Raw genomic sequence first — 26,358 nt, 5'->3', positions numbered from 1 at the left:
ATTTTGAATTCAACACCGAAAAATTAATATTGATGTCATATACGCCGAACACCAATTTAAGGACCCCAAATCCGTCACTCGTTGCCGAACAGGATTTGACCCCTAAATTTTGGCAAGTTCGATAAATCAATATGTATGTAACTCGATCCGATGATCACGAATCTGAAAACAATACGTCGCTACAATGTCATCTTGACCCATAAACCACACTTCGGATTACGATTTTTGAGATTTTCAATTCCACACCACCGAATTAGTATCAATGTCATATACGGTGAGTACGAATTTGACGGTTCCCGATCCGTCACTCCTTGCCAAATAGGACTTTGGCTCCTAAATTTCGAAAATTTGGAAAAATTATTGTTGGTGTAATTCGCTCCATTGATTACGAATTTGAAACCACCGAGTCGCTACGAGGTCACCTTGACCCACAAACCGCACTTCCGGTCAGGATGTTTTGAGATTTTGAATTCGATACTATCACACTAATATCGATGTCATATACGCCAAGCCCGAACTTCAAACCAACGACTAACTAGGAGGTCATTTTGACCCAAAAACCGCACATCCAGTCAAGAATTTTGAGATTTTGAATTTGGCACCACCAGATTGATATGGATGTCATACACGCTGATACACTGAGAAAAAAAAATGTAGGTGGCATACTTAAAAACGTAGGTTACATTCGTAATTCCTGTAGTTTCTGGACTTAACGTACAACCGTATATAACATCCTGCAGCAAACGTATAGCTGAAAAAGTATGTATTATACGTACTGTCTGCACAAGTGCAATGACGTCATTCGTGTGACGTTATCTGCAGTAACAAGTATATACGGAGGTAATATCTAGCTTTGTGACGTCAGGGTCGTATGTAGCATGTGGGTTAATAATGACGACATACACTGACTATCAGGACGGAGCATGATTTCAAGAAGTATGCAATATACGTTCTGTACGTATGTTTCTTGCGTTCAACCCCGAGACAGCATCTATATTGTACTTGTGCCCCATACGTACGACTAGATACAGTATACGTATTGTACGTATGCATTATACAGATTTTCCTTATGTCGCACACAGCTTGTCCAGATACAGCATACAGAATATCCGTATGCACCATACAGAGTGCATATATGTAGCTTACAGACTGTCTGCATGCAGCATATAGATTATACGTATGTCGCGTACAGGTTGGCCATATGTAATGTATAGATTGGATGTATATAGCTAATAGGTTGTCCATATGAAATATACAGATTTTACCTGTATCGAATACGTATTGCCTTCTTGTAATGTATGGATCGGACATATGCAGGATCTAGAGTGTACGTATAGTGCACCATTATTAAAGTGCTGCAACATACTGCAAAGTGCATGATACATTCTTACTGTAATGTTGTCAAATATTGTTTTACTCTGTATGAAAACAAAAATAGCTTAAAATATGGTTGATCTCCTTTGTGCCAATAATAATAAAATTAACAATACTACACTTTTCAAATCTTAGTTTGGAGCAGTGAAACTGTCCAAAGAAATGTATTTACCTGCAGGGTGTCCTATAAGTTTGGGCTTCCTGCTAATTCGTTGGAAAGCTACTGCAAAGTCAAGTGTTGAAAAGTGACACAAGCGTTAATTTTAAAATTATGGGCACAAAGCAGGGGCGGATCCAGGACGGACTTCTGGGGGGGGGGCGGTCGGCGGTAATACTGCTACTTTTAAGAGCTCCAAACTTGTTATGGATGGGTTTATTTATATATAAAATAAGAAAGTTTCCTCTTGTGGGGGGGGGGCGATCGCCCCGATCGCCCCCCTCTGGATCCGCCCCTGGCACAAAGGAGGTTAACCATATATTAAACTATTTTCGTTTCCATACAGAGTAAATCAATATGTGATATATTACTGTAAGAATTTATCATATGGTTTGCAGTTAGTTAGTTGCAGCACCTCAATAATAATGCAAAATGCACAGCCTTATACAATACTATATTCAAACTCAAACAAGATTTACGTACAATCATTTATTAAGCTGTTATCATCCATTGCTTGTACGATATAAAGATTATTTTACCTCATTCTTTTCCTTAATAGTATCTTCTACTAAAGTGCAGTTGTTACCACAAGAGGCCTGAATAGAATTTTCCAGAAATAACTTCTCTGTACATTTTAATTAACAGGTTTTTTTTTTTTTTTAAATGTCGCAATAATTAAAAGTGTGGTGTCAGCCGGAAACGCATTCGCTTACAATATTATTCCTACTCAGTACTTGCCATTAAAAATGAAACACCAAGAAGGAGACTGGGTAGATGCGCCAAAGTTCCCAGGCCGATACCTAATAGTAAGTGCAGAATACTCTTAAACGTTCGCTGTATTCGCTGTGTGACAACGTGGTGACAGCGGAGGCGTTGTGCAGCCATCGACTAAACATATTTATTCTTCCCTGCTATAGACATTCTGCAAATTTGGACTTTCCTGGATGCATCCTTCTTAGTGCAACATTTTAAGGAAAGAGCAATTTAACAGTCTCATACATTGCTTAAAGAAAGAGCAATGATTCTCAGAATTACTCGGAAGATATATATACACAATAATTTAAAACGGTTATTTCAAACTTTGCAATTCAAAGCACGAAAAGAACTATAGATAAAGGAACACTGATTTTAGCCAAATAGTAATTAGTAAACTCAATCACACTCAGTACCATTAGTTGCTTGGTGTTATCCGTAAGTCAGAGATCACGGTATCTCATTTCGTGTAGATTTTTGCATTTGTTTAACGCTAAAAATGTATTTTATCGCTAATTGAACCCAGTACCATATATATACCGACAGGACGTACCTTAGTCACAAGGTGACATGAGTGAAACACTAAACTATTCGATTGACACCTGCGGCCTTGTCAACACTAGAGAAAGTTACAAAGTGATTAAGTAAATACGGAACATAGTTCATACAAAGTATAGCGATGTATGAAGTTTCCGTTTCATACGACTTGGATAAAGGATACATCTGAAATAGCAACAAAGAAATATATAATGATTTCTCTGGATAATTTGGATTAGTCCAGAATTCGAACACACACACTGGTAAGTCCAACATTTTTTTTTTTTTTTTTAACTTCTTTCTTCGGATTCCCAATAAAGTTGACTACTGAAAAGCTGAGTTATAGATTCTGTATTAAAACAACACCTTCGCTAGACATGTTCAGTATACACATTGTCTTACATACAGAACAATACATTAGTTATTAATGCATGTCTGAAATAATAGTGCTTCGTATAGAATTTTACTTCATCCAATCGCAATAGCACAAAGATAAAAAAATATTGCTAGGGATAATGTTCTTATTACAGAGAAAAAGAATTAAAATGACTTAACATTAACAATCATTTTCTTTAAACAGAGATAATATTTTATTATAATTTATGGAAGAAAGAAATAATTTGTAGTACAGTATCTTTATTAGGGTTATATATTCGTACAAAATAATGTAAGTACAACTGAGTCTGTCTTCAGAAAGGGCGTACTTTTAGCCACAACCTACACTGCTTCTTTTGACTGTCTTTCAAGCAGAATCCTGGTTTGATGCACGAAATACCTGCAACAAAAATCAGAAAATATTTAAAATGTTATATTCAGTGTGCTTAATTTGGTTGTACTTAACAATACAAAGTATCTTAACATTTTTGAGATTAAATGGACAAAATCTGTTCGGTCAGGTATGGACTTTTGGGTTGCACGTAGAAAAACTATGAAGTGTTTATTGATGCTGAACAACAACTCAAAATGTATTACCATTCAAAAGTAAGTGGGTACCTCAATGGTGTTCGGGCTACCATGGGGTACCTAATGTCTGTATTTTTTAGATATATGAAAATATATGTCTCTAAAATGTAAGGAACTGACATCTGTTTACCGAAAACCTCAACTCGGTAAGCCTTATGGATATCGAGATATGGGAAAATAAAGAGCGACACTACAGAACTGTGGAGTTTGCGTACTAGATGGTGCAGTTTCGGAAACGTAATTACGAGGGCTTACAACAACCTCAAAAGTAGTTTCAATTAAATACACTACACACACGCCCTGATGGGGGTTTTCGGGTACCATGATATTCCCAGAACTCTCATTTCTAAATATTCTAAAATATGTCTTAATAACGTTTTAAAGAACGTTAGAGGTGTGTGTTTACCGAAACCGCAAGTCGGTACGCCTAACAGTTACCGAAATATGGTGAAATAAAAAGCGACACCATAGGTACGTGGAGCTTGCATATTAGACAGTACAATTTAGAAAATTAATTAAAATATGACTATCAAGATATTGTCAAATAAAGGGAGGATCCATATAGTTATGGGGTTTTCGTGTTAGGTGCTAAAATTTCCGAAACCGGTCATGTAAAGTTAATAAGCATCAGTAGCAATTTCATCTTAAAATAATTAGGTATTTCTATGGAGTTTAAGAACATCATGGGGTCTACCAAGATTAAATTTTAAAAGTTTTGTAAAATATATTTTGACATTTGTAAAGAGTATTAGAAATATGTATTTACCTAAAAGTTCCAGCTAGTACATCTAGCAGCTAGAGAGACACCATACAATAAAAGCGTATTAGATCTTGAAATTTCAGAAAACAATTATTGATCCTAACAAAAGTTAAATAAGATGGTACTTATATGGGTTAAGTGAGAACCTCAGACTCGTCAGTACAATTTCGATCGAAAGATTAATTCAGCTCTAAATTTTCTTTGGACAATTCCAAGCGTTCATCGGGCTCTGAAATAAAGTGAACATTTTTTGTCAATATCTAATATAGCAAGCGAGATATAAGGAATTATGTATTTTATGACGTCGTAAAAATAGAGACCCACATGGATTTGTACTTTTGAGTATTTGCTGTAAGAAGAAGAAATTTCAGAAAACAACCGTATATACCTTAATAGACAATTAAATGGGCGGGGGCACAGTGGCTTAGTGGTAGAGTGCTTACCTCTGGTGTATTGGGTTCTTGGTTCGATCCACGGCCAAGTCAGTTTGTAGTGGACATCGTATTCGTGGGTTTTCTCGGGGTACTCTCCTCCCACCTTTGCATTCCATCAATTCTGTCAACAACATTCACTTGCTTTAATCAATCTCCCTGAGACTAAAATGCATAATCGTGGGTCGCTACACTGAAATATTTCCTTTTATTTAATTTTAAAATTAAATAGGGAGTTAAGTATGATCGTATTTCTATGGGTTAAGTGAATACTCCAATAGTTTCTGCAAAAAAAAAAAAAAAGATTAGTTAAATACCCTACCACTAAGCTACTGTGTCCCCGCCCACTGAATTGTCTATTAAGGTATACACAGTAGTTTTCTGAATTTTTTTCTTTTAGGAAAGACCCAAAAGTACAAATCCATAAAGATCTCTATTTTCACGTCATAAAATATATAATTCCTTATATCTTATTTACTATCTTAGATATTGACAGCGAATTTTCATTCTTTTGCACAGCTCGATGAACCCTTGGAATTGCCTGAAGAAAACCTAGGACTGAACTAATCTTTCGATCGAAATTGTACTGAGGTAGTGATTTAACCCATAGAAGTACCATCTTATTTAATTTTGTTGCGACCAATAATTGTTTCCGAAATTTCAAGCTTTTATTTCACAGTGTTTCTCCAGATGTTAGATGTACTAGCTGGAAGTTTTGGGTAAATACATATTTCAAATACTGTTTACAAATGTCAGATTATATTTTCAAAAGCTTTTAAAATTTAATTTTGGTAGACTCCATGATGTTCTAACACCCCATGAAGATATCTAATTACTTTAAGATGAAATTGCTACTGGTGTTTATTAACTTTCCATGACCGATTTCGGAAATTTTAGCATCTAACACGAAAACCCCTTAACTGTGTTGGTCCTCCCTTTATTTGACAACATCTTGATAGCCGTTAGTCATATTTTAATTCAATTTCCGAATTGTAGCGTCAAGTATGCAAGCCCCACATACCTATAGTTTATTCCCCCCCCCTAAAAAAATCAGTTCTTTACATTTTAGAGACATGTATTTCCATATATCTAAAATGCAGAAATTAGGTACCGCATTGGAACCCCATTGGAGTACTCACTTACTTTTGCATAGCAAGGTAAAAACGCCAGTGGTTCTCACTTTAAGTTTGAAAACATACTATTTTGTCTCTTCTCTGAGCATCGTGAATCTGTCGGAGCTGTACCATAGTTGGAAAGACTCACTGATCCTTCCTATAGTGACCATGTAGTCAGAATTCAAAAAGGAGTAGCCCTTGAAGGAAAAACAATATTTTAAAATCCTTGCACCAGTAGTCGTCACCTTAAAATCAAAATGTTCCAGTAGTAGTCAGGATTTTCTACCAGTGTTCATCACTCAAATAACTTGACAATTTATTCAAAAACGCACTGTGTATCAGTTTAGGGTTGAGAATACAATATAAAGTAGTAAGCTTAATAACTTTGCATCACTTTTAGCACTCAAGAAAGAAAATAAAAACGTTTTTACATACTTTTTAAAGCAATTTCAGAAAGAAAAATGTTAACTGAATACAAAAGTTAACTGTATATCACTTCCACGTTAAGAGTACAATATTAAATACTATGTTTAATAACTATACGTCACTTTAAACTCTCGAGAATGAACATAAACAATTGTACATACATTTTAAAAACAATCTGAGAAACAAAATAAGTTAACTGAATTCAAAATTTAATTATACATCACCTTAAGCTTAAGAATACACTATAAAATGCTGAGATTAATAAAAAATGAAATCTTTAAGTTTAACGTCCCACGGTTATGCCGGTTAGGATAAGGAGACGGTGATAATGAGAAATGAGTGAAATGGTGGAATGAACAAAGTGGGAGGAAACGGGAGAACCCCGAGAAAACCCACGAGCAAGGTGTTTGTCCACCACAAAGTCCACACGGCGCGAGTTGGGATCGAACCAGGGACCCCAAGCACCGGAGGTGAACGCTCTACCACTGAGCCACCGCCCCCCCCTGAGATTAATAACAATGCATTACTGAAGAATGAAAACAAAAATTTTTAGCTACCTATATTGTATTTACATGTTATTTCTCATTAACATTTTTTTTTTTTTTGATAACTCATGATCAAGTCTAGGGATGCGCAAGAGAAAAGATTTGAGGTTGTCTCCTCTCGGAAAGGTGCCGCGAAAGTTGTCTCGTCTCGAAAACTGGATCCGTTTCTATTGGAAAAGCTCTATCTTGTCTCGAATTTCGTAACAAAAATTGTCTCGTCTTGTCTCGTGCGCATCCCTAATCAGGTCCATAGCCAAAAACTTCATTTCGGAGGGTGCTCGATAGGGCTTTGGGATATCCGAATTTAGATATAGATAATCGATGTCGACAAACTATCGAAACTTGTTCGAAATATCGAAAAATACAGCAATATCGAAATATAAACAATATCAAAAATCGAAAATATAGAAATATGAAAGAGATCAAAAATATGGATATATCGAACAAAAATGGATATATGATCTTGGAATACGATTTGGTGGAATAATGAGGGAGAAAAATAATCATTGATTAAATATTAAATTGAAAAGAAATAAGAGCCTGAGGGAGAAAAATAATCATTAATATATAATTTACTACGCACCTTGAAATGTAGAAATTAATGATTGTAATCCCCAGCTTTCCAATAGACCTTTGATTTCTCCAAATGAAGATTCGGATATCTTGTTTCTTCTCAAGCAATAATGGGTTACAATAATCAGTTGCAGTCCAAAGCCAAGTCACTAAGTTAAGCATAAAAATAAAAGAATTCATTAGTTAGATGCATACAAAATCCTACGCATGTAAATCCGAATCTACTTGTATTAAATTGTAAATTTAAACAAACTAAATTATACTACAGTTATAGTGACATCAAACATACATTAAATAAGGTATACAGGGTGTCTCAAAAGTCCCCTGACATAGGGTAACTCTGTTATTATCAGAGTTACAACAGAATGTAGGAGGGAAAAGCATATCCAATTATGATGTTTTCAATCTAAAGTGAAGGAATTTTTAAAATCGGATGACCCGTTTGCGCTGTACACTCTCTATGCGCCCAATGTGAAATGAAAATGCAACGTTGCCATTTACCTGGACCCACAACAGAAGTGAGTGAAGTTACTGTCTTTTACGCTAACATGTCGATGGCCAGCCCCCGTTTCAAACAGTAACTTCATTCACTTATGTCGTGGGTCCAGGTAAATGACAACGTTGCATTTTCATTTAAAATTGGGTGCATAAAGAGTATACAGCACATTCATCTTGTCCAATTTTTTAAAAAAGTGTTCACTTTAGATTGAAAACGTCATATTTCGAGATGTTTTTCCTCTTACATTTTGTCGTAACTCTGATAATAACAGAGTTACCCTATGTCAGGGAACGTTTGAGACATCCTGTATACATCATAAGAGGTTCCTTTCTTAATTCTACACGGATGTGGTTTCATTGAATGTGAGGTGGGTGATACACATTAGGCCTTTTGGGAGTACGTCACACGGACGACCGTAATTTTGTGTTCAAAATTTTTATGAACTGGTGGGATATGTGATACATATGGCCACGGGCTAGAATTTTCTCAGTATGTCAAATATGCAATCAGATTTCATGCAGCTTAATTTGGTGAAAAGCTATTGCCAATTGAACGTTACATTTACCTCTTTCTTGCAGATGTTGAACCATGCCGTTAGCACGTGAGGAATGGATCGAAATAATCAAACTGTGGGGCGGGAGGAGTATATGTGCAGTGGTTGCCGATTGCAGAGTCATCCACAATGTGACTCTGTGTCACATGTTTCAGTGTCACAGTAATTAACTAAATTTGAGAAGACGGGCACATTCGTGAACATACATCGTAGCGGTTCAAACTCGCGGGACCTTGTTCCTTCCCCATTTTGAACCGGTACATGAAAATGCCATTTACTCCATGTTTGCCTGCGCCGATTTTGAAAATTCCTTCACTAATCGATTTCTCCCGTTGAGTACTACAAGAACCAGTTAAAATCTCGCGGGCCCTTTATTCTTCCCCATTTCGAACCGGTACATGAAAGTGCGATTTTTTTTCATGCTTGCCTGCGCCGATTTTGAAAATTCCTTCACTAGTCGATTTCTCTCGACGAGTACTACAAGAATCAGTTAAAATCTCGCGGTCCTTTTTTCTTCCCATTTTGAACCGGTACCTGAAAATGCGATTTTCTTCATGTTTGCCTGTGCCGATTTTGAAAATTCTTTCAGTAATCTATTTCTGTCTTCGAGTACTACAAGAATCAGTTAAAATCTCGCGGGCCCTTTTTTCTTCCCCATTTTGAACCGGTACATGAAAATGCGATTTTCTTCATGCTTGCCTGCGCCGATTTTGAACATTCCTTCACTAATCGATTTCTCTCGTCGAGTACTACAAGAATCAGTTAAAATCTCGCGGTCCTTTTTTCTTCCCCATTTTGAACCGGTACATGAAAATGCAATTTTCTTCATGCTTGCCTGCGCCGATTTTGAAAATTCCTTCACTAGTCGATTTCTCTCGACGAGTACTACAAGAATCAGTTAAAATCTCGCGGGCCCTTTTTTCTTCCCATTTTGAACCGGTACCTGAAAATGCGATTTTCTTCATGTTTGCCTGTGCCGATTTTGAAAATTCTTTCAGTAATCTATTTCTGTCGTCGAGTACTACAAGAATCAGTTAAAATCTCGCGGGCCCTTTTTTCTTCCCCATTTTGAACCGGTACATGAAAGTGGGATTTTTTTTCATGCTTGCCTGTGCCGATTTTGAACATTCCTTCACTAATCGATTTCTCTCGTCGAGTACTACAAGAATCAGTTAAAATCTCGCGGTCCTTTTTTCTTCTCATTTTGAACCGGTACCTGAAAATGCGATTTTCTTCATGTTTGCCTGTGCCGATTTTGAAAATTCTTTCAGTAATCTATTTCTGTCGTCGAGTACTACAAGAATCAGTTAAAATCTCGCGGGCCCTTTTTTCTTCCCCAAGCCAATATTTTTTTGTATATTTTGAATGTATTCAAGTATGGAACAAAAGTATTATATAATTCCCTTAGTAGGCTTCTCAACTTAATATTTTTCAACTTAAATTTTATTTATTTTAATTATTTATTTTCTTGTGACTCAATATTTAATTGAAATCGTTCATTGGGGAGAAGGGTGGCCATTCTCAAATATATAAATATAGTATTCTTAAAATTTATGTGTTCTCGTACTATTAGTTTCTTCCACTAGACCTGGAAATTGCAAAATTAATACCTGGAAAACCTGCAAAATTCAGGGAAATTGAGTTCCATATTTATGTATGAACACTGCTATTTACATTTTTTTTTTTTTTTTTTTCGAATAGGGAGAACTGTACGAAAGGGTGGTTTGAGAATAGTATAACAGTAGGTTTCTGGGAGTGTTGTTCGAAATGAAATCTTTAAGTTTTACGTCCCACTATTATGCTGGCTAGGCTCAAGATGACGGGGTGTTGTTCGGTGGGGGTCAATGTTGCCAATTTTGGGTAAAGTCGCTAAATAAGGGGAATTCGACCTCAACGATAGCGCAGGGTGACCATAAAATTTTCAGTTAAAAACGGGACAGGTTCTTGCAACACTAGACTTTTAGATCTACCTTTGTTCTTATCAGTGCCTTGATATCAGAGTTCCCCCTCTCTCTCTTCGTTACAGAGCGGGTACTTATGAAAAAGGAAAGACACGTTGAAGTTTGTTTAACACACAACCAACTGCTAAAACCTCTGCTGCCTTTCGAGCAGTACTGCGAACTATAGAGTATGTTTAATATAGGGATTTTCAGTTCAATTTTTGCCGCTTTGTTATTATTAATACTTTTAAAAGGAGTAAAGGTACTGGGTTTGTTATTTACTTCTTTCATTTACATAAAACGGGACGAATACTACTTTTTTCCATCTACTGACGGGACGGCCGCGACACGCCCCTAAAACGGGACTGTCCCGGTCAAAACGGGACGTATGGTCGCCCTACGATAACGACAAAAAAAAATCCGATTGGAGACTTTTTTGGGTGATTTTTAAATAACGATTTACCTACTTACACATTTAGCGACTTTTTGCTGCAAACAAAATGTTCATCTGTAGAGAAGCATTATTAGTTCAAAACAGTTTTTACGTTCTTTTTTTCTGTTTGTTTGTTTTAATCAGCGCAAGTGATGAAGAGTTTGGAAATACAGCGTACTCACTACTCCACAATCCTGCATTGTTATGTTACCCTTGCCCTCTAACGAAGAATAACTACAAACTTGATGTCCTTTAGTTCGCAGAGTTTCCGTTGAGAGACACACGTAATACATCATTACCGATAGCAACAAGATTAGCTATAGATGCGTGAAAAAAGGCGAAGAAGGTGTTTGTTATATTTGTCCTCTGGGGTCTTTTAATTATTCTGCACTTTTTCTTTTACAAAAAATTGCTTAACGAAAGTACTGTAGTGTTAATTATTTCGGAACTATTTTGACCACAACATGAACAAAAGTACCCGAAACAACCTGAAATGATCCCTGAATTAAAGGATTGGTTGCGCCCTGTTTACAAAGATGTGAATAGAACCAGCGGCGCAAATCTGTCTTCAACATTGGGGGGAGGGGGGGGGGGGGTAAGACCGTTACCATACTTTTTTTGGCGATGTCCAAAATACTTATGAAGTTGAAAAACAATGTTGTGGAGGATCAGAGTTGTCTTTAGCGTTAGGAGGCTGCAGATTTGAGGCTTATTCTGGGGGACATCTCACGTTCCTTTGTAGCAATCGGACAAAAATAATCAAATTTCTCCCAAAAAACGCATTTCAAATCGGATTATTTGGGAGAAGTCCCCCTCAGTTCCAAGATTGGAGGGGACATGTATCCGTCATCCCCCCCCTGGATTTGCGCCAGTGAGTAGAACATATTGTTTAGTTTACATCTACAACTTTTACAATGCTTATAGACAATGAATTTCTCGATTATTTCTTATAGCGACTTTTCACCCAAAATTGGAGTCGTCACCTCTCGTTTCGCAAACTTATTGCCAACATTTTAGAAACTGGTTGCGGGGAGAGCTACAATGGATGATTCAAGTTATTTCGTCGCTTCCGCTGTGAACCTAAGTACAAGATTCCAAAAGTCACATTTTTTTGGTTCCAAACAATATGTCTGCTGGGTGAAAGCATAGACTGGAATGTGTTGCCTTTCCTACCTTATCTTTAATCCCATAGTAGCTCCTTTCCCAAAGTTAAAAAAATGCAATTCTTCCTTTCTTAATAGTACTTATGACCCAAAGTATTACGTAAGCATTGTATGTTACTTATGTAGCTCACAGAGCCGCAGCTATGGGCGAGCAAGCAAAGCACGTGTCCCGGGCGCGTGGTTGGAGGGGCGCCTAAAAGAGAGGTTATATATTAGTACTTTTCCTGGCGGTATTTAATACTTTTCATCAGAGTGCGAAATCATGAAATCAAAGTGAGAGGAAAAAATGAAATGAAATCTTTGAGTTTTACGTCCCACGGTTATGCCGGTTAGGCTAAAGGAGACGGTGATTATGAGAAATGAATGAAATGGTGGAATGAAGTAAGTGGGAGGAAATGGGAGAATCCCGAGAAAATCCACGCACACGGTGTTTGTCCACCACAAGGTTCACTTGGCGGGGCTAGGATCGAATCCGTGATCCCAAGCACCAGAGGTGAACGCTCTACCACTGAGCCACGGCGGCCCTAAAAGTGAGAGGAGACTGGAGGAGTGAAGAGAGAGAGAGAGAGAGACAGAGAGAGAGAGAGAGAGAGAGAGAAGAAAACGCTCGCACTTTTACACTTCAAAGTAAATTAAGTCATTTATTTTTTCTGTCCCCCTCCTCCCCCTCCCCTAAGTTCTGTCAAAGTAAATAGCTAAAAACACTCCCAGGCCAGAACCGCATCTACGTTGGAAATTTGATCGAGATCGGTCGGTCGGTGCAAGAGATTAAGAAAAAATGAAATGAAACCTTTGAGTTTTACGTCCCACAGTTATGCCGGTTAGGCTAAGGGAGACGCTGATGATGAGCAATGAATTAAATGGTGGAATGAAGTAAGTGGGAGGAAATGGGAGAACCCCGAGAAAACCCACGCACACGGTGTTTGTCCACCACAAGGTTCACTTGGCGGGGCTAGGATCGAATCCGGGACCCCAAGCACCAGAGGTGAACGCTCTACCACTGAGTCACCGCGGCCCCCGGCCGGGAATCGAACCCGGGTGTCCCACGCCAAAGGCGTGTTCATTAACCACTTAGCCACGAGGGAGCTCATCTGTGAGGCAGTGTAAACCCCCCAAAAAAGAAAGAAAATAAACGCACACTGGATGTTTGCGCAATTGAGGATCAAAACATTCTCAATGGAGTATGAGAAATAGTAAACGTCAATCAATGTGTGCTTTTGCTTATTCATTACTTCGTTAATACTTAATTCCTTCTAGAAATAATGAAACAATACTATGAAGAAACACTAATTAAACTAATAACAATTACGTTGTATTTCTTACCATACCGTTTTTACCACCCATAGAATTTCAATCTAGCACTATACTGCATTAGTCACGCCGTAACGAAAGCTGAAATTCAAAGACCTGGCACTCGTTAACTGTTGAAGCTGTGTTGCAGCTACCTGTATATCACGCGGCCTGCGTTGGTACTCCTCAACCTAAATACGTCACAGCCCAAAGCCAGGAAACATCACAAACAGAAGACAGGGGCACAAGCAGTGCCTGACACTTCACGAACTCAAACCCACCAAGACTCAACTCAACATGACCTTCAATTACGTTCTAGAAACCAAACCAGTGCTAAGGCACAAACTCACCAACTTCCTATATGAAAACACAAGAAAAAAATCTAACGTTTTGGTTCCAAAGTGATGACATAACAATAATACTAAAAAGGTTTTAATTTTCAGTAACCCAAACATTAATTAACTAGGGAACATAACAAAGCAAAAATAAATAAATAAAAATAAATTAAATTAAAAAATAAAAACCTGACAAGTAAGCTCTCCCTGACTACTTTTTTTTTTAAATTTCAGTGAGGCTGTAAAATATGTCAATATCTTCGTTATATATATATATATATATATATATATATATATATATATATATATATATATATATATATATTTCATTGTAAACAAGTTCTTTAAACAAAAGAAAGCTCTGAGAGCGCTTACCTCTGACGCGGTAGGTCCCTGGTTCGATTCCTGCTCCCGACAAATAGGCTTTTGGTGAAAACTGTAGTTGTGGTTATTCTTAAGACTTTCCAGTTTCCTTACATTTTCTTGATTCCACCATTATCATGTATCTCATCGTCACCTTCTCTCTTACATTGATGTACAATCATGGGGCGTTAAACTAAAAGAAAAAAAATCTTGCAAATATCCTAGTAAAAATGAGTTTTCTAAACTACACTAGTGGCCCCGCGTAGCGTATTCGCTAACGCTCTCGCCTTCGGTGCGAACGGTCCCGGGTTCGATCCCGGTGGGGGAACTCGGTCGAAAAAGTATCAAAAGATTTTAAGTCCAGCCATCCTGAATGAGGTTTCCTTGGCTTTTCCTCATTCACAGCAGGCAAATGCCGGAGTGGTACCTAACATATAGGTCCCAGGCCGTTTTCTTCCTTTAGTTATGCAATTATGTTAAGCAGCCCTGTAGTAAAACTGCTCCAAGTAATAAATCGTCACATATAAAACGGAATGAATAAACACATAACATTCATTTTGCTACCTTGAAATGTAAAATGTTTCAAAACATTAATATTCAAAGATTTCTCAAAATTCAGATTCACCCATTCCATTGTCCTCAATCATTAACGAGTTTTACAATAGTAAGAATTGTATTCATAAACTACATTACTTACTTAGTACTATATTAAAGCAAGTTACACTAAAAGAATATATAATTAATGGAATATTTAACTAAAGTAATAGTTAACTAGTGTACTTACCCAAGCACTTGTTTCCTTCCTCTCTTCTTTTCCGTTTGTAAACAACCTCGTTTCGCAAGCAAAAGACGGTAGTTCAATGACGTCAGCCATGGCGAAAGAAAGAGGTGTCTATAGGCGGCCTGGATCTCACACACAGATGGACGTATTTAACATATAGCTGAAGTATTTAACATACGTATACGTATGTAAAATACGGAAGATTGTTAGATGTCAGACATCCTCCAGCGACATGATGTAATATCTAAGCGGGTAAAAGGCAGTACCTATGTAGTATATGGATAAAGTACGCTCCGTACAGATTTCCTTAGTAAACATAACGAATCCTTGTATTTGTACAATATACCGCTGTCCGGATAATGGATTTTTCTCAGTGTAACGAATCTGAAATAGCCGAGTCGCTACGAGGTCCTCTTGGCGCATAAAACTGCACTTCCGTTCACAGTTTTCTAGATTTCGAATTCGACACCCACAAATTAATTCAGATCCTTCTTCTTATACGGTTCAACTAGGCGCAAACAACATATTCCGAAAGCGATTGACCCTAGGCCGTGTCTCATCTTTTCCCAGGTAAGGAAAACCATTGGGGCAATAGTTACCTTTAAATCGACAAATAACAGTATTTTAGCCAACTTTATCAGGGTTTCCTGCCATGTATTCCATGAAGCGACACGTGCATTTTGTCGGGAATAACATTTCATCAGATGTGACACTTTCGGAAGCTTTGTAACATTTTTGCGATTTTGCTATAAATAAATCCCAAATGGACTATGCCAACGCAAATTTACTTTATAGAAGTATTGCACGTCTTTCAGCCCTAATACCAAACCACATTAATTTCATAATTTTGAGCATTTTATCTCAGGACATTGTCTTTTGAAAAATTCCTGGATCCCACTGTCTAAACCAGCAGCTTTTTATTGGGATGTTTCGTAAGCCCAAAACTCCTCTAGCATATAACAGTGCAGAAAATGATAACAGTCTTGTTTACAAACTGTCCAGTTGCTAATTTCGTCTCGAACCTTAGCCTCAGTACACCGTTTTATTACAGGCATGAACTGACCATTTACAATCAAACGGAAAGCACTAAAAGGTGAGTTTTCAATAACATTTTGAACAGCATACAGTGTGCAACCTTCTGCTATTAGTAGAATATTTTGAGACACATGTCTGCTTAGTGTTGGTAAAGATGATTCTAAATCTTCCATTTAGTCCCATTCGGAGAAATCTCCATATTAGGCGCAGGACCTCCTGACTGTCCCTGATCATTATATTGACCCTCGTTGCTTGGTCCTTCACTTGATTCGTCATCTATTTCGTTACCATCACTGAACGATGTATGTGATACAGCATGTAGCTCCTTTCCTGATTCGAAGTGTACATCACCATGTCCACTCTCGAAACCTTCCTTTTCACTGTCTGACACATTTGGAGAGAGTTGCTGCAATTCTTGTAATATATCTTCTTCAGTACGCAACAATTCTTGAGTAATTATCTCGATACAACTTCTCACACAAAAGACAGAATTTTTACTAATGGAAACAGAAACACAGTAGTCATTGCCCCACCTGATCGAAGTTTGGAATTTGACCCCGACCCTTATGACGTCATAGGTAAAAGGTCAATGACCTTGGCCCGGGGTCAATGATCTAGGACCACCCCCTCTAAATTTTGGCAGGGGTACCTTGGCCCACCCCCTAAATTTTGTCAGGGGTACCTAGGACCACCCCCTTAAATTTTGGAAATTGCCAAATCTAATAATTTGGTATGGTAGCCTAGGACCATAGTACGTACCTCTATCAGTGTTGGGAGTATATGTCGTTCCCTTTCATGGGTAAAAAATTGCCAAAAATTCAAATTCCGGAGGTTTTTGACCAAATATATTGCCTTTGATGAGGTGTTATTATCTTATATGGTTATATGGGCGTATACAGGGGTCCATTACCTTTCATTAGACATAGGTATATTTGTGCGCCCCTTTAAAAATTTGGGAGAGGTATCTTGGCCCACCCCTCAAATTTTAGAAATATCCCAATTTAAACATTTCGTAAAATAGTATAGGACCCTAATATATATTACTATAAATTTTGGTGGTCCACTTCGTTCCCTTTTAGGAGCACAAAATTAACAAATTTTACTACAACCACGTGTTTGGTATTTTGGCTCATTTTATCACCTTGGATGAGGTTCTATTATCTTATATAGTTATATGATCGTATGCAGGTGTCCATTTCCTATCATAAGACATAGGTACATTTGTTCAACCCTTTAAAAATCTGGGAGGGGTACTTTAGCCCACCCCTTAAATTTTGGAAATCGCCCATTTTATATATTTGGTATTATAGTATAGGACCCTAATATAGATTACTATAAATTTGGGTGGCCCACCTCGTTCCCTTTCATGGGTACGAAATTGCCAAATTTTAGTACAACCACGTGTTTGGTTTTGGCTCAATTTATCCCATTGAATGAGGTCCTATTACCTTATATGGTTATATGGTCATGTATATTGGTCCATTTCCTATTATAACACATAGGTACATTTGTGCATCTCTTTAAATTTTTTTGGAGGGGTACCTTGGCCCACCCCTTTAATTTTGGAAATCCCCTATTTTATATATTTTTATTATAGTATTGGACCCTAATATAGATCACTATAAATTTGGGTGGTCCACCTCGTTCCATTTAAGGGGTACAAAATTGCCAAATTTTTAGTACAACCACGTGTTTGGTTTTTGGCCCAATTTCTCTCCTTTGATGAGGATCTGTTACCTTATATGGTTATATGGTCATGTATATGGGTTCATTTCCTATCATAAGACATGGGTACATTGATGCACCCTTTAAAAATTTGGGAGGGATATCCTGGCTCATCCACTCGGTTTTAGAAATTGTTTAATATAAGCATTTGGTGTCATAGTACAGGACTTCAATATGTATCACTATAAATTTGGATGGTCCACCTCGTTCCCTTTCATGCGTAAAGAACTACCAAAAAAAATTCGGAGGTTATTGACCCCATTTGATAAGGATTTAACACGTTATATGGGTATGTACAGAGGTTTATTATCTTCATATGTTTATGTTCCCTTTTAAATTTGGGAATTATCAAATAACAAAATTCGGTAAACGTTTTCTAGGACCCATTGTAGTTGTTGGTGTTCCTCTTATGGACATCAGCCCGTGTGAACGAAAATCGAGAATCTAATCTCGATCGTGAAATGCAATCTATATTGAATACATCGTATCCAAGTGATGAAGAAAAATGGAATCAGTACAATAGAATATTACAGAAATATTTTTATGTGATACGTAAAGTAGAAGAACCAATACCAGTTACAATTACATCAATGAAACTTGATGGTGACGTTCCGAATGTTGACGATAGCACGAAGCAAGAAATTTTAGCCGCAATACCACAAATGTATCGTAAGAAAGCCAAACTACTATTCCGTAGTTTAAAACAAGATGACGCAATTACGTGGGATCATAAAGGAACAGCGTACATCAACGATAATAAACTACATGGATCCAATATTGTAGATTTAATGTGCGATGTGACTCGACCGAGGAAACATTCTAATCCTCAAGGCTTGGAATTCTTTTGGAACTACCTTGCATCGTCAAACACACCTCAAGAATTGATTGGTAATCCACGAAGATTAAACTATATTTTCAAGCATAATAGTACAACAGCATCTGAAGGATCTGCACCACCAAAACCGGCACATGAATTACAATCAGATTGCGTGAAAGATAGTGATCAACGAATCAGATTGCATGAAAGATAGTGATCATCCAATCAAATTGCATCAAAAACAACTTTGCCAGTGTCAGATTACATCACCTTGTGACTAAATTTCAGTGTTGTAGCATGTATTCCCTTAAGACTATGAGTCATAAGATTCAATAAGGTTAGCTATCAGATTTCTAAAGCACAAGGTCAAATCAATCACCACAAATGATCTTAGACTAAAGTTCAAAATATTGTTTCAAATTTCGCGCCTTATGTTAAAGTTCTGTTTATCACAATTCCCAAATTTAAAGAATATTTCTCTCGATATACCTAAGTCTTAGAATTAATCGTATCATTATATGTTCAATAAGGTCAATAATGTCCGTCAATTGTTTACCTGAGCAGAACCAATTGTTTTCTACAAGTGTGTACTCAAACTTAAGAAGTACCATAACAAAGGAAATGAATCCCTGTACACTACCTCATCAAGGTCAATCACGTGGTACATCGTATTGCTTACGTTCATATTTGGTCCATAGGCTGGAATAATCAAAACAAATGACGCAATTTCATTTGACAATTCTCAAATTATCCTACAAAATTTCAATGTACCAATGTCCTGGACTCCTAATCCCATCATAGGTCAATAACTGATCACGTGATCATACTCATATTTGACAATGATTTACCCAATTAATGATTGATTGATTTTTGAGTTTTACGTCCCGTTCAGCAGCGAGGCTACATGAGATGTGGACCTACTGATTAACGTGGAATCCGAACCACTTGAGCTCCCGCTGGGAATCGAACCCTGGTCTCCCACACCCCCAATGAATGAGATACCACCCAATTCTCAGAAAAACTACCAATTATTGATACGACAATAAGAAATGTTCCCCTCCCAAAATTTAAGATTGGTACACAAATACACCTGTATCTTTTGAAAAAGTAATAAATCCTGTACTTATTCAATAATAAAGCCGGTCAATAACCTTTAAATTTTGAATATTTGGCCATAAGAGGAACACCAACAGCTACAATGGGTCCTAGAAAACGTTTACCGAATTTTGTTATTTGATAATTCCCAAATTTAAAAGGGAACATAAACATATGAAGGTAATAAACCTCTGTATATACCCATATAACGTGTTAAATCCTTATCAAACGGGGTCAATAACCTCCGAAATTTGATTTTTGGTAGTTCTTCACCCATGAAAGGGAACGAGGTGGGCCATCCAAATTTATAGTGATACATATTGAAGTCCTGTACTATGATACCAAATGCTTATATTAAACAATTTCTAAAACCGAGTGGATGAGCCAAGATACCCCTCCCAAATTTTTAAAGGGGGCATCAATGTACTCATGTCTTGTGATAGGAAATGAACCCATATACATGACCATATAACCATATAAGGTAATAGAACCTCATCAAAGGGGAGAAATTGGGCCAAAAACCAAACACATGGTACAACATATTGCTTATGTTTATATTTTGGCATTTTTTTTTACCCATGAAAGGGAACAAGATGGACCACCCAAATTTATCATGATACATGTTGAGGTTCTGTACTATAACACCGAATGCTTAAACTGGGAAATTTCCAAAATTTAAAAGATTGGCCATGGTACCCCTCCCAAAAATTTATAGGGGTGCATCAATGTAGCTATGTTTTATGATAGAGAATGGACAGCTATACATTATCATATTATTATATACCATACCATATAAGGTAATAGGACCTTATCGAAGAGAATAAATTGGGCCAAAAACCCAACACGTGGTTGTACTAAAATTTGGCAATTTTGTACCCCTAAAATGGAACGAGGTGGACCCCCCAAATTTATAGTGATCTATATTAGGGTCCAATACTATAATACCAAATATATAAAATGGGGGATTTCCAAAATTAAAGGGGTGGGCCAAGGTACCCCTCCCAAAAAATTTAAAGGGATGCACAAATGTACCTGTGTCTTATAATAGGAAATGGACCAATATACATGACCATATAACCATATAAGGTAATAGGACCTCATCCAATGGGATAAATTGAGCCAAAACCAAACACGTGGTTGTACTAAAATTTGGCAATTTCGTACCCATGACAGGGAACGAGGTGAACCACCCAAATTTATAGTAATCTATATTAGGGTGCTATACTATAATACCAAATATATAAAATGGGCGATTTCCAAAATTTAAGGGCTGAGCCAAAGTACCCCTCCCAAATTTTTAAAGGGTTGAACAAATGTACCTATGTCTTATGATAGGAAATGAACACCTGCATACTCCCATATAACTATATAAGGTAATAGAACCTCATCCAAGGTGATAAAATGAGCCAAAATACCAAACACGTGGTTGTAGTAAAATTTGGTAATTTTGTGCCCCTAAAAGTAAACGAGGTGGACCACCAAAATTTATAGTAATATATATTAGGGTCCTATACTATTATACGAAATGTTTAAATTGGGCAATTTCTAAAATTTAAGGGGTGAGCCAAGGTACCCCCCCAAATTTTTAAAGGGGTGCACAAATGTACCTATGTCTTATGATAGGGAATAAACCCCTATACATAACCATATAACCATATAAGGTAATAGGACCTCATCCAAGAGGATAAATTGGGCCAAAAAACCAAACACGTGGTACAACGTATTGCTTACGTTTATATTTTCTCAATTTTGTACCCATAAAAGGGGACGAGGTGGACTACCCACATTTATCATAATACATGTTATGGTGCTATACTATTATACCAAATGTTTAAATTGGGCAATTTCCAAATGTTAAGGAGTGGGCCAAGGTACCCTTCCCAAATTTTTTCAAGGGGTGCACCAATATACCCATGTCTTATGAAAGGTAATGGACCCCTTATACGCCCATATAACCATATAGGATAATAACACCTCATCAAATGATATAAATTAGGTCAAAAACCTCCGAAATTTGAATTTTTGGCAATTTTTTACCCATAAAAGGGAACGACATAGACACCCAATACTAACAGAGGTACATAGTGTGGTCCTAGGCTACTATACCAAATTTTTAGATTTGGCAATTTCCAAAATTTAAGGGGGGTGGTCCTAGGTACACCTGCCAAAATTTAGGGGGTGGACCAAGTTACCCCTGCCAAAATTTAGTGGGGTGGTCCTACGTAAGCACTCGGTCATTGACCCTGGGCCAAGGTCATTCACCTTTGACCTATGACGTCAGAAAGGTCGAGGTCAAAGTCCAAACTTCGATCAGGTGGGGCGATAACTACTAACGCTGACCTTGATTTCCACAAACGCTTTTCTTAAAAAAAAAATTGTTTTCCATTTTTGTCAGGTTTGGACTGCATAATAAGAGTAACAATTTGATAAAAACAAAGAAAGTATTTTGAAATCCAAAAGGCCTAAAATAAGGAAAGTGACTTTTTGAAATATGTATCACATTTACAAAACTATTATTTATTATGACAGCACTCAGAACTCATACACACACACACAAATATATATATATATATATATATATATCCACAAGAGCGCCTATTTCTCTGTAAATTTGGGGGCCCATACAGATACAGAAGGTATTTAAGTGAGGATTTGAAGACAAATTGCATTGAAATTATGCCAAGTATTGTATTTTCATAAATACAATAGGGGCCCACATGAACTTTGGGTGGCCCGGCCCACTCCACCCCCAAAAGACCGGCACCCCTGTATATCCCTAAAAATATTCGTATTTTTGTCTGCTTATGCATGTATCATAGAGAATTCAATATATGACAAACTTGAAAAATTGCAACAGGGAATGTTCTGTTCTTTGTCAAATAATAATAATAATAATAATAATAATAATAATAATAATAATAATAATAATAATAATAATAATAATGATAATAATAATAATAATAATAATAATAATAATAATAATAATAATAATAATAATAAATAAGTAGATGTTGCTGCTATCAAACTTTACGCTACTAAACCTTCTAGTTCGAATGATTGAAAATTTTAATCAAAACCTCATATTATAAAACTCATGAGTCAAATGACTCTCTCACCGTTCTTGTAGGTATATATAGCAAAATCCTGAGAACTAGGCGTTCAAATATTTTTAAAATGCACATATAACATACTGGGAAAATATGTAATAAAGTCAGGAAAGGTGGGAGGAATCGAGTGAAAAACAGTTAAAATATATTCCGTTAGAAAAATGAAATGAGTCATTTTGACTCATGCCGTCCTTCTAGTTTTAATGTCCACGAATTCCACCTTCTGAACTTCATTACTTTGTAGTCGTTGTATAGAACAAAATCCGTCGCGAGACGCTCCGCTCGGCTCTCTCTTTAATGCTCAACTTCAACACCATGTTTGAACTGCGAAGAAAAATCCATGCCATAACTCAATAATTCGTATATATATTTTCACAACTTAATTAATATTAACTAAACAATAAGAAAGCTACACTTATTCTAAAATAATCAGAGATTTATAACAAACTGTATAACGAAACATTCAAGGGAAATTTGGTCTACTTAGAATAGAAAACTCAAGAATTTATTAACAGTGTGCACGCAAATTACTACTTTACTTATTAAATGAATATTTCTTTTCATTTTAGAATGTGAGTCGGAGACATACAATAGAAACTGTGGAGTGTTATGCGGTGAGATCTTCCAGTCTGATTGTCAGTCAATAATGTTCTGTAAAGAAAATATGAGTTGTTTTTGTGCGATTGGATATAAGGGAGAGAAATGCCAAACAAGTTAGTACATAAATAGTTTAAATATTATTTATTTGTTTTCTATATTGCATTTATTAACTAAGAATACTATTACACAGAAATATTGTTATGTGTGGTTTTTAGGCATCTGTGGTAACGAAATACCTATAGCGGAGCTGCACAAATCTCACTTTAAAAAAACTGCCAACTGAAGAATTCGAGAGACATAAACAAAAAACACCTGAACTTAAAAACATCTCAAGCTCAATGGGTCATTTTTGAGGAAGTAAAAAAACATAATAATAAATTATTTTGCTTGGAAGTGGTGTTTCTGTGTTTCTTTATTATTGATTATGTAGTTTTTGTTGTTCCTTAAGACTCCATTTTAAGGCTAAGGGAAAAACCATAATAACAGAGAAACATGTACCTAGGAATAAATATCAAGCATCTTTATACGTCAATCATCTAACTGTGTAGTTACTGTATGGTGTTTCTTAAAATAAGCGACATCACCACATCCTCACCCATGCTTCATCCTCGTTTAACTTTCAAATGTGGAGCTACATTTTGAAAACAGCATACAGTCGATTTTGAGTTTTCGTGGTTATAGTTATAAATTCATGTTTCGTAAACTATGACGATATTACAAACATCTCTAGATCGCTTGTGCGAAAATAGTTTAAACATATAGCGCACCACTTCACGCGTTAATATTTTTGCTTTGGCGTAAGATCATGTGTTACTTAGCGACTCAAACGATTGGACAGATCGAGATAATATGGGTGGTTCCATTCCAAAATAGACTATCCACATTTGTAAGGAAATTGAGATAGAGTGATATTTAGTGAAAGGAGAGTTTTATCATGCCAGAATGAACGAAATTAGTGACTTCTTTAGTATTCCAAGACGTAGTAAGTCCTTGTGATGAGTGGATTCTATGGCGAGTGATGAGCTTTTCAGTTTTCAACACAAATGTCACTATTTCAATTTCATCAAAAATGTAAATAGTCCGTTTTGACACGAGGCCACCCATATGGTTTTCCATGGACTGGGATATGAGTACAATCTTCAAGGTTGGCTGAATCTACCAATGTGATATGACGATCCCCTTTCACAAGATTTCTTACTGCTGTGAAATTCTCAGAAGTAACTATATATTACATTTCGAATTTAATATATATATATATATATATATATATATATATATATATATATATATATATATATATATATATATATATATATATATATATATATATATATATATACGTGTGTGTGTGTTTGTTTGTTTTCATTATATCGTTAAGGGTGCCTTTTTCAGTGTATCCTGTATTGAAAGAACCCCCAGAAATCGTTGAAAATAGAGGAATTAACGTAACCGTCAAATTCAGCACAGCATATGACGGAGAAGGGAATCCAAAGGAGTATGAAATCCAATTAAAGGTATGTAGTTATATTTGTACTTCGAAGCATCTACGATTCGACTCCATTGGCATTTGTGTGTCTATCCGTTTGTTTCAAGACAATTCTCGTAACACTTACCCGATTTCACTGAAAAATGGTTTGTAGTCCTAACCATGCAGAAGTAATCCTGTTGTTTAAAGTTGCAACTCATCAAGTGTAAGTAGGTAATGAGGCGAAAAATTCACTTCTTCTTTGCAAGTTAGTAAACAATTGTGCGGTATAAGCTACTTAAATATTATTAGATGATCACAAAATTACGTATAATTTCTCTCGAGCATTGCTGTTGCCCTACAGATTGTAGTTGTAGTTAAAGTTCCTCAAGAGTTTAGAATTTACGGTTGGATTAACTCACCCTATATATACACGACAATTTTCGTAAAAGAATATATTCGGTCTTGGTACAATATAACACATATTTTCTTTGATCCTTTGCAAATGACTTCCTTTGGATTGAGTATGAAACCATCAGTGAAAAAGGATAGATTCTTCCCAATATCACGAAATATAATTTTCCAAAAGATCTGGTTTTGATGCAATATGATGCATATGTTGATTGAGGTTTCTACACAACACCTACTACATTAGTCAAAAAAGATGAGTTGTTTCCCCTACCTCGCGAATTGTTTAGGAGATTCATCCATGATCTTCCATAATGACCTTAAATTTGCATCAATTTTCCACAGATGCATCTATTATTTGTTGGTGACTCGAACGTGGTTCTGCACAGAAATATATATAATTAATTTGACATTATGAAATAATGAAAGGGAGAAGAAAATAGAATGTATGTAGTAATAAATAGCAGCCAAGAGATTAATATTTGTTACTAAAGAGCACTATCTTCAATAAGGGAGAAATCGAACATGGGAAAGTTTTTTTTTTTTTTTTTTTTTTTTAGTAAGAATGTATTAAAATGATTCATAGCACTACTTGTCATAGGTTTACATTGCAAATAAGTACAAATTTGCAAGTTCCTAATGATATATTACCTCTGCTTTGAACATGTTTAATAGAAATCAATATATGTTTCCAAAATGACTTAATCCCAATGCAATGAAAGACACTGTTAAGATTTACAATAGAGAAGTCACTTTGTTAAATTATTTCATATCACTCTTAATGCTTTAAACAAGGCATCATGTATCATAGAATTATCTTTCAACGTTATATACACACATAGCCGCACACGGATTTGCTAATAGACTTGAAAACAAATATACATATTTTACTGATTACAAATTTTATATGATCTGTGATCGACCTGGGCACCGAAGTCTTCTGGACAATGCGCAATCAAACTTCTTGATAGGCACTTTAAATAGCTATTGTTGATAGGCACCTTAAATCACCAAGAATAGCTCTATTGATTTTATAAGAGAAACTGGACTGATATAGTAGGGTTTCGAGTTTCTAAATTCTATAAAGATTAAACTTATCGAAAGGATGCGATGCG

General features: G+C 36.3%; 1 protein-coding gene across 1 annotated transcript in view; it reads left to right on the top strand.

The window, feature by feature from the left end:
• The window catches only part of LOC145690849 (uncharacterized), a 269,031-nt gene that overhangs the window by 101,528 nt on the left and 141,145 nt on the right, over window positions 1–26,358 (top strand). The window contains exons 10-11 of the mRNA XM_081766211.1: window positions 23,340–23,483; window positions 24,763–24,884. Of these exons, the coding sequence (XP_081622337.1) occupies window positions 23,340–23,483; window positions 24,763–24,884 (266 nt within the window). The remainder of the gene's footprint in view (window positions 1–23,339; window positions 23,484–24,762; window positions 24,885–26,358) is intronic.

The sequence above is a fragment of the Thermobia domestica genome, chromosome 7 (genome assembly GCF_964235325.1).
Source record: "Thermobia domestica chromosome 7, izTheDome1.hap1.1, whole genome shotgun sequence".
NCBI lineage: Eukaryota > Metazoa > Arthropoda > Insecta > Zygentoma > Lepismatidae > Thermobia > Thermobia domestica.
The sequence above is the reverse complement of the archived record's forward strand: the minus strand, read 5'-3'. Positions and strand labels throughout refer to the sequence as shown.